The sequence below is a fragment of the Triticum aestivum genome, chromosome 4D (genome assembly GCF_018294505.1).
Source record: "Triticum aestivum cultivar Chinese Spring chromosome 4D, IWGSC CS RefSeq v2.1, whole genome shotgun sequence".
Classification (NCBI taxonomy): Eukaryota; Viridiplantae; Streptophyta; class Magnoliopsida; order Poales; family Poaceae; genus Triticum; species Triticum aestivum.
Genome location: NC_057805.1, coordinates 456,280,383 through 456,289,436, shown reverse-complemented (window position 1 = coordinate 456,289,436; position 9,054 = coordinate 456,280,383). Strand labels below are relative to the sequence as shown.

General features: G+C 50.3%; 1 protein-coding gene across 1 annotated transcript; it reads left to right on the top strand.

The window, feature by feature from the left end:
• The first annotated feature begins 312 nt into the window (after positions 1-312).
• LOC123098580 (uncharacterized) lies at positions 313-2,787 on the top strand. The gene is made up of 3 exons (XM_044520616.1): positions 313-591; positions 750-1,037; positions 2,475-2,787. The coding sequence occupies exons 1-3, from the start codon at positions 568-570 to the stop codon at positions 2,520-2,522; spliced, it is 360 nt and encodes a 119-aa protein (XP_044376551.1). The 5' UTR covers positions 313-567; the 3' UTR covers positions 2,523-2,787.
• Positions 2,788-9,054: the final 6,267 nt, after the last annotated feature.

Genomic DNA, 9,054 nt, shown 5'->3' with positions numbered 1-9,054 from the left:
CCGGAAAAGAGGCAAACCTTATCCCAAAGCCGTGTGAAGGCCAGCCAGCTAGTGGGCGGCGCCACTGGCCGGTGGGCCCGGTACACCACACGCACATCAATACGTCGACGTGCCACCAGCTGTGTCCTCGCTCAGACGGCAGACGCGTCACGCGTGCTGCACAACGGGCGGTAGTACCACATCCATCCACAACGTCTCCGGCGGCCGCCTAATCGCAGTCCAAATTATGTTTAGCACTAAACAAGACAGGAATGATTGGTGGAGGGGTTAGTTAAGCCCTGAGATTTGGCCGCGGTAGTTTTCTCTGGCCGTCAACCTATATAAGTAGAGCCCCGTCGATCTCCTTCCTCTGCCCAGTCACTGTCCACACACATTTCCTTGTAGTTTTGTGTGTACCACGACCACCCCTCTCATCTCATCCCATCCAAGCTAGACAAGTCCCGCACTGTGCTGTGGTGCTCCATCTAGCCAGCTTTTTTGCTCAGCTTAGCTTCCAAATCTGCTCCACAGCTCCGGCGGCACAAGAAGAAAATATCCGTGCGTCCGCGAGAGGAAGGGAGATCGTCCATGGAGAAGGACAACCACAAGGAGGTGAGCCCAATTCCCACCCCCCCCAACGAATCCTTTCGGCTTTCGTGCCGAGAGATCGAATCCATCCATGGGTTTCCTTTTCCTTCCTCGCGATCTGGTTCTGCGGTGGCTTGTTAGAAGATTAATTTCGATGCGTGCGTGCGTGCGTGTGTGTGCAGGGGGAGGGGGCGACGGCGTGGATGACGGTGCCGGCGTTCGGGGACTGGGACATGAAGAACGGCGCCATGCCGGACTACTCCATGGACTTCTCCAAGATCCGGGAGATGCGCAAGCAGAACAAGAAGGAGCTCTCCCGCGCCAGCCTCGGCGGCGACGACGACCTCCTCGCCCACCACAAGCAGCAGCACCAGCAGCACCAGCCCGCCGCCAAGGCTCCCCAGCCCACCAAGCTCGGCGCTCCGGCCAAAGACCACGGCCCGCTCCACGGCCGCGACCACTCGCCCACGGTAAGCAGCCTCGCCTTCCCTCCCTGCTGCTTACTATTCGGATTGGTGGTTTGATAAGTCATGGATTCCGCCGCCTAACGGTCAAAAGAGGATTCCCGTGTCCACAACTTTTCTCCATTCTGGAAAAGAAAGAAAAAGCAAACTTTTCTCCATTTCCATCCGGCTGTTCTTAGCTGACCCGGAACTAGTGGTAGCATAAAGATTCGTACTTTCTGCGTTAATTACTGTACTTTCAGTAAGCGGCGCTGCTGCGGATAACAGTATAGTATTCTTTGCTTGTTGTTTCGCTCAAGTTAGCGAACAGCAGCAGCCATGGGGGCTCTGCCGGGTCAAACTCGTACCCCAACGCACTGAAATTTGACCGTGGACGGTGGAACACAGCAGTAAATTCCACACAAGTACCGTCTATTTAGTTAATATCTTAGTTACACACATGTTTTCATGTGCCAAGTACTCAAAGAAGTGCTAGGGAAATAAAGAACACACGAGTGAAACTAAATTTGTATCACAGCGTGATAGGCATTACTCTGCATTTACCTGATGGTTCTTCTGAGCTGCAAGTGCAAAGCCTGTTATGATGAACCGGAGAAAACAAGTACTACAACATCTAAAAGTCGAACCGCCGCCTCTGTTTCTGCGGTAATAGTGTATGATTAAGCAAGTTTGGATGATGATGATGGGCCCTATGCAAAGTTTATGGCGTCTACCCGCAGCTGCATCGACAATGAGTGGAGTCGGTTCAGCTGATATAGGTAGGTCGGCAGATATATCAACCCGTAGCACCGGCCACTCCAACCATTTGCATCTAGTGCTTTCTCACAGCTCACAGCTGCTTGGCAAGGACACATGATCTCATTTTCCTAATCGTATATTACTCGATATGTGTATGCCTCTTAGAGGCTGTATCGATAAAGCGACGACTGATATGCATTAGTATGTCCTTGTCCATGGGACATCCAATTAATTATGTTAGGAATCCTAGCTGACGATAGATGATTAGAAAGAATGAACTAATAATGAGTCGGGCCAGTCGGTAGGCTAATTTCCCTTTAGGTTGCAGGTATGAAATGAAATGTATGATGAGAAGTGGCAAAAATAGGATTGAAGAAGCCGAGAATTAGTTATCAACGGCCTTGTACGTACAGCTTGCTACAAGCTGGTGCCATCTTGGCCAAACATACATTAGCTTTCCTTATGACAAAGCACAAATTGGTTGACACCGAACCTTCATCCAACATAGTTTGGCAAACAACATTTCAGAACCGCGATCCTGTGAGGCGTCGCTGTCGCGCAACCTGGTTAACTAGTTGGCAAAAAAAGGAAAATAAAGTTATGGTTAAATAGGCATGCTATATTCTTGCTGTATCACCTGGCTGATGGCTACATACATGTAATGTATAATGTAATGACTTGGAAGGAATTTGTTTGCTGATGCAGGGAAGGAAGAGGTTCCTGAGCTATTTCCAGTGCTGCATCAAGGCCTGAAGACCAGCTGCTGCCACTGCCCTCCGTCGAGGTGTCGCAGCATGAAGCAGCTTAGCAAATTTAGCCTAGGCTTCTTTGGTGTTTGGTCAAGCTTGCAACTCAAATGTGTAATATAATTCCACGTCCTGACGCTGCCTGTTTAGAGAACGAGACGGTTTATGTGGGGAACAGATTGCTTGTGAATGTCAAGGTTACTATCTTGCCTAGTAGTAATAATATTCACTGTGAGAAATGGCATCTGATATGCGAATTTTGGACACCCTTACATCAAACTGGCAATATTTCGACATCGAGTCATCAGCCAACATGTACATCCTGGAAAGTCCACCGAAAGAGCGATTCCCCTAGCTTCAAGCAAACATCCAATTTCTCCTCTGCTTTCAGCACGACTGCATGCTGAAGCTGCATCTTAGTCCTGGAGAATGTGTCATCAAACAACACAATCTCATGAACAAACCCACTGCTGAGAGCAGCGAATCTCACGTGACGGGGACCGTCGACCTTTGCAAAGACCTGTATTACGGCCTCGATGCTTTTCGTGAATATTATGTGGCCTATGTCCAACCTGAACGGGCCACCACGAATCTGTCCTTTGTAGCATTTCATCAAAGGACCGGGATATGGGGCTGGCGTTCGAACGAATCGTTCCTTGGTGTTGAACATGTATACATGTACTTAGGTCTGCGTTTCGTATGCAGTACCTGTAGTGTCTGTCTTCCTTTGTATGTACGTATATCTTAAGAGACAAGATACCGGTCGCACCCCTTGTACCTATATATATGTGTCTAGTGCACGATCAATGAATCATCTATGTACTAAATCATTCTCCACATGGTATCAGTTTTTTAAGTTTTCCTCTCGCTTCCGCCGCCGTCGTCTGTGCACCTCTCGCGTCGGCCGCCGCTCCTGATCCCATCCCGTTCCCGCCGCCAGCCTCGCTACCCGCTGCCGCTCCCGATCCCGATCCAACACCTGCCTCGATCGCCCATCACGCACCCGCCTCGATCGTCCGATCCAGCCACTAGCCTCGCCAAAACCCGCCCGTGCCAGCCGCTCCCGATCCCACCTCGCTCGTGCCAGCTGGCCGCCGCTCCCGATCCCACCTCGATCGCCCGTGCCAGCCGCCAGCCTCGCCAAAGCCCGTCCGCGTAGTGCATCGCCCGCGCCCGCCCGTGCCAGCGTAGCGCCCGCGATTGCCCTGCCGCTCGTGTTGCTTCCTGTCGCTAGCCTCGCCCGACTCGCCTCGCTTGACTTCTCACGCCGCCATGACTTCCTCAGGCTCCTCCTCCTACAACCCCTTCGCCGGACCAGACCCCGCTGACATCCGCGACATCAACATCTACGACCAAGTCCCCGTCATCCTCGATGCCACCGACGTCACGTACTTCGCGTGGAAGACGTACTTCTCACTGCTCTTCCGCGAGAACAACCTCGTGGATCACGTCGACGGCTCCGTTGTAACGCCCACGATGCGGCTATATCTCCCACGTGTCGAGGCACGACTTAGAGGCATAACCGCATAGTGGTTTTGTCGCAAGAAGGGTCATCTTCACACAATCTCATGTAATGAGCAAGAATGGGATAAAGAGTTGGCTTACAATCGCCACTTCACACAATACATAAATAAATTCATACATCATTCAAGATACACACATAGGTCCGACTACGGAACCAAAAGAAAAGAAGACAACCCAACTGCTAGATCCCTGATCGTCTCAACTGGGCTCCACTACTGATCAATAAGAAAAGAAACAACACAACGGACAAGATCTTCATCAAGCTCCCACTTGAGCTCAGTTGCGTCACCTGGACTGGTATCATCGGAACCTGCAACTGTTTGGAAGTATCTGTGAGTCACGAGGACTCAGCAATCTCACACCCGCGAGATCAAGACTATTTAAGCTTATAGGAAAGGATGGTGTAGTGAGGTGGAGCTACAGCAAGCACTAAGCTTATATGGTGGCTAACATACGCATATAAGAGCGAGAAGAGAAGCAACGGAACGGTCATGAACTAGCAATGATCAAGAAGTGATCCTGAACACCTACTTACGTCAAAACATAACCCAGAAACCGTGTTCACTTCCCGGACTCCGCCGAGAAGAGACCATCACAGCTACACACGCGGTTGATGCGTTTTAATTAAGGTCAAGTGTCAAGTTCTCTACAACCGCATATTAACAAATTCCCATCTGTCACATAACCGCGGGCACGGCTCTCGAAAGTTTATACCCTGCAGGGGTGTCCCAACTTAGCCCATTATAAGCTCTCACGGTCAACGAAGGATAGTCCTTCTCCCGGAACGATCCGATCAGTCTCGGAATCCCGGTTTACAAGACATTCCGACAATGGTAAAACAAGACCAGCAAAGCCGCCCGATGTGCCGACAAATCCCGATAGGAGCTGCACATATCTCGTTCTCAGGGCAACACCGGATGAGACATCCTACGAGTAAAACCAGACCTCAAGTTTCCCCGAGGTGGCCCCGTAGTCTACTCGTTTCGGACCAACACTCGAAGGAGCACTCGCCCGGGGGGGTTAAAATAAAGATGACCCTTGAGTCTGCAGAACCCAAGGGAAAAGGGGATAGGTGGTAGCAAATGGTAAAACCAAGGTTGGGCCTTGCTGGAGGAGTTTTATTCAAAGCGAACTGTCAAGGGGGTCCCATAAATCACCCGACCGCGTAAGGAACGCAAAATCAAGGAACATAACACCGGTATGACGGAAACTAGGGCGGCAAGAGTGGAACAAAACACCAGGCATAAGGCCGAGCCTTCCACCCTTTACCAAGTATATAGGTGCATTAATAATATAAGAGATATTGTGATATCCCAACATAAACATAATCCAACATGGAGCAATCTTCAACTTCACCTGCAACTAACAACGCTATAAGAGGGGATGAGCAAAAGCGGTAACATAGCCAAACAACGGTTTGCTAGGAAGGGATGGTTAGGGCTGACATGGCTAAAATGGGAGACATGATATAGCAAGTGATAGGTAGCGAGCATGGCAATAGAGCGATCAACTAGCATAGCAAAGATAGAAGTGATTTCGAGGGGTGGTCATCTTGCCTGAGATCCCGCAACGAAGAAGAACGAGTCCATGAAGAAGACAAACGGACGTAGACGAAGGAATCCTCACAACTCCGGAACGAAACCGAAGGTAACGAGAGAAGCAAACCGGAAAGAAACAAACAACATAGTAAACAACCACCACATACACATGGCATGATGCAAAAACAAATATGATGCATGTCCGGTTTAATGAGGCATGGCATGGCAAAGTGCAACAAACAATACTACAAATTAAGTGGAGTTCAATATGCAACGAGTTGCATGTTGACGAAACACCACATCAACTATTTAGTTCTCTCTTGGTTATGTACCCAACAATGTTAAATGTTGTTAACCATGGCAAGAGGTGAAGCATAAGGAAACTACCTATTTAAGCAAGTTAAATGAGGCCGGAAACAAACAACAACAATTCCGGAAAATCCTCATGTCCATATATTGGGATTGGTACTGTTCTGCCATAAATGCAATTTTAATATTGTTAAACAGCAAAATGAAGTGCACCATGTTAAACTAGGCATTTTTCTACCCCATTTACATATGAAGTTTATTAAAATCCGAGTTACGGTTATTTAGTTATGAATTAAATCATTTTAACATATTATTCGAGCAAAATTAATCAAGCAACATTTTAAACAATTTTTAACATGGGTGAAAATGGCATATTATTAAACTACACAAAATTCTAAGCATTTTACATATTTAGTTTGTTTTAATCCGATGCACGGTTGTGGAGTTATTAAATGCATGAAGTGCAAGGGGTTTTCTGTAAAACAGTAATACTCTGGATAATAGAGAAATTCGCATATCCTGAAAAAAAACATCACATGGGCCGAAAGTGAATAGGAAGCCCAACAGAGGAAAAACCAAAGGGCGCTGGGGCCTCACCATGGGCCAGGCCCAGTTCGGTGGGGAGGAGGCTGGGCAGGCCGCGAAGGGGCACGCTTGGCCTTGGCGCGGAGGAGGCCGACCCGCGGGTGTTCAGGTGTCGTGGATCGGTGCGGTCAACGCGGCTGGGACGGGCGTCCTCTGCTCGACAGGGAAGCAGAGCAGCGGCGACAGGGACTCGGCGCCGGCGAGCAGGGCGTGAGCGAGGCGGCAGCGGGAGGGCTTGGCGCGGAGGCAGGGCGTGCCGCTGGCTTGGCCGGATGTGGAGGAAGGAGGTCCGACGGGGCGCGGTCAACGCTCCAGGACGAGCGATGCTCGATGCAGAGACGAAGCAGCGGCTGGCATCCATGGCGACGGAGTATCTGGGAGAGAGAGGGATTAGAGAGAGGGAAAGCAGGAGAAGGGAAGTAGAGAGAAGGCGAGCAGGAGAAGGACGGGAGGAGGAGGCACGGCGACCTGGGTGCTGTTGCTGCTTGCCGGCGTTCATGGCGACGGGCAGAGCACGCGGGGCGATGGCGCGAGAGGAACCCGGGCGGAGGCGACCCGATCCGGCGGCGGGGAGCTCCTGGTGGATGAGGGCGGCACCCTGGTGGAGGAGGTCGGCGGCGGCGACTTGACTGGCGAGGTCAAACAGCAGAAGGCCGGCCCTGGAGCGCTAGTGCTCGACGCGAGGAGAAGGAGGGATCCATGGGAGAAGAGACCGGGGTAGAGGAGGCCATCGGGGCGGGTGCAGAGGCGAGGCGCTTGGAGCTGCAGCAGCTCGGGGCTCCGGTGGCGCGTGCTGACAGAGTGGAGGCAAGGCAGCGGCTTGGGGAGGCCTCGGATCCGAGGAGGCTGGCGCTCGGTGGTTGGCTGGGCGAGGGGATCCAAAGAGATTGGGCGAGGGGATCCCGAGGTGGGAGATGAGTGCGGCGGCGGCGGCAGGGACAAATCCCCTAGAATTTAGGGTTGGTCTATTTAAATAGGTAGAGGATTAGGGTAGGGATTAACTCGGTCCGTCCGATCGCAAACGGACGATCGAGAATAAATAGGTAGGGAGAGTCTATATAAGAAACGGTGATGTTTTGTAGATGTTAGGGGATGATCCGGACCCAACGGTAACGAAAGTCCGGTTCGGGTTCGGGACAAATTTCGGACGCGCGCGAGGGGCGAAGCACTGTGCAAAGAGGGACTCCGGTTTAAGCAAGAGGGAAAACGAAGAACGAGGTTGGTCTCGGAAGGGTCAGCGGAAGCAAGGGGGGGCGCGACAACTACGAGCGGATGCAAGTTTTAAAACATGGCGGCAACAAAGTGCCGATGCAATGCAAATGATGCGATGAAGAAAGCAACAACAAAATAAATAACAGAGCTGACTCGCCAAACAAGGAAGGCAATCGGAGCGTCGGTCTTGGGGCGTTACATGTCCTAAGGCTACTTGAATTCCCACTTATAAACTCCCGAAACTTTCTGATTATGCAATCTGGTGTAGGGGATACAGGGGACACAAAATATATCACCCAAACTAACAATCCCTAGATCCAGCTGTATCCATCCGTCAACACATAACCAAGAAACCTTCGGAAATCGTTTACCTCAACCTTCGAAAAACATCCGTTATACAAGTTATGGCAATACTCCCGAACTCCCGCCCCAGTACTGGGTGGCGTCGAGGTGATCTCACCAACAACTGCATAAAAGAGATTTCGATGTCGGCGAAACTCAGGTATTGCAGAACTGCAACGATAAAATTGTGACGACAACACCTCGGAGCTCAACTCCCCGGGACACTGCCACAACCCCTAAATGTCAGGAGGCACCAAGAACAATGTTCTCGTCACAAAACCATCGGAACGATTCCAAGATACCCGCGTGATCCTAAAATTTTTTTTAGTGAAATTTGAGGAGAGAATAGTCAAAACTTCTACGTCAGGAGACCTCACCAGAGCGACGAAGGGACTGAGGAGTAAAAAGAATCCTACTCTTCGATATATATAATCCTAAGACTCAAAACATTTTTGTTCTAGACTCAACAACGCCAGCGATTCGATCAAGCAGGGGGCTCCTAAGTCGGGGATGGCTCTGATACCAACTTGTAACGCCCACGATGCGGCTATATCTCCCATGTGTCGAGGCACGACTTAGAGGCATAACCGCATAGTGGTTTTGTCGCAAGAAGGGTCATCTTCACACAATCCCATGTAATGAGCAATAATGGGATAAAGAGTTGGCTTACAATCGCCACTTCACACAATACATAAATAAATTCATACATCATTCAAGATACACACATAGGTCCGACTACGGAACCAAAAGAAAAGAAGACAACCCAACTGCTAGATCCCTGATCGTCCCAACTGGGCTCCACTACTGATCAATAAGAAAAGAAACAACACAACGGACAAGATCTTCATCGAGCTCCCACTTGAGCTCAGTTGCGTCACCTGGACTGGTATCATCGGAACCTGCAACTGTTTGGAAGTATCTGTGAGTCACGAGGACTCAGCAATCTCACACCCGCGAGATCAAGACTATTTAAGCTTATAGGAAAGGATGGTGTAGTGAGGTGGAGCTGCAGCAAGCACTAAGCTTATA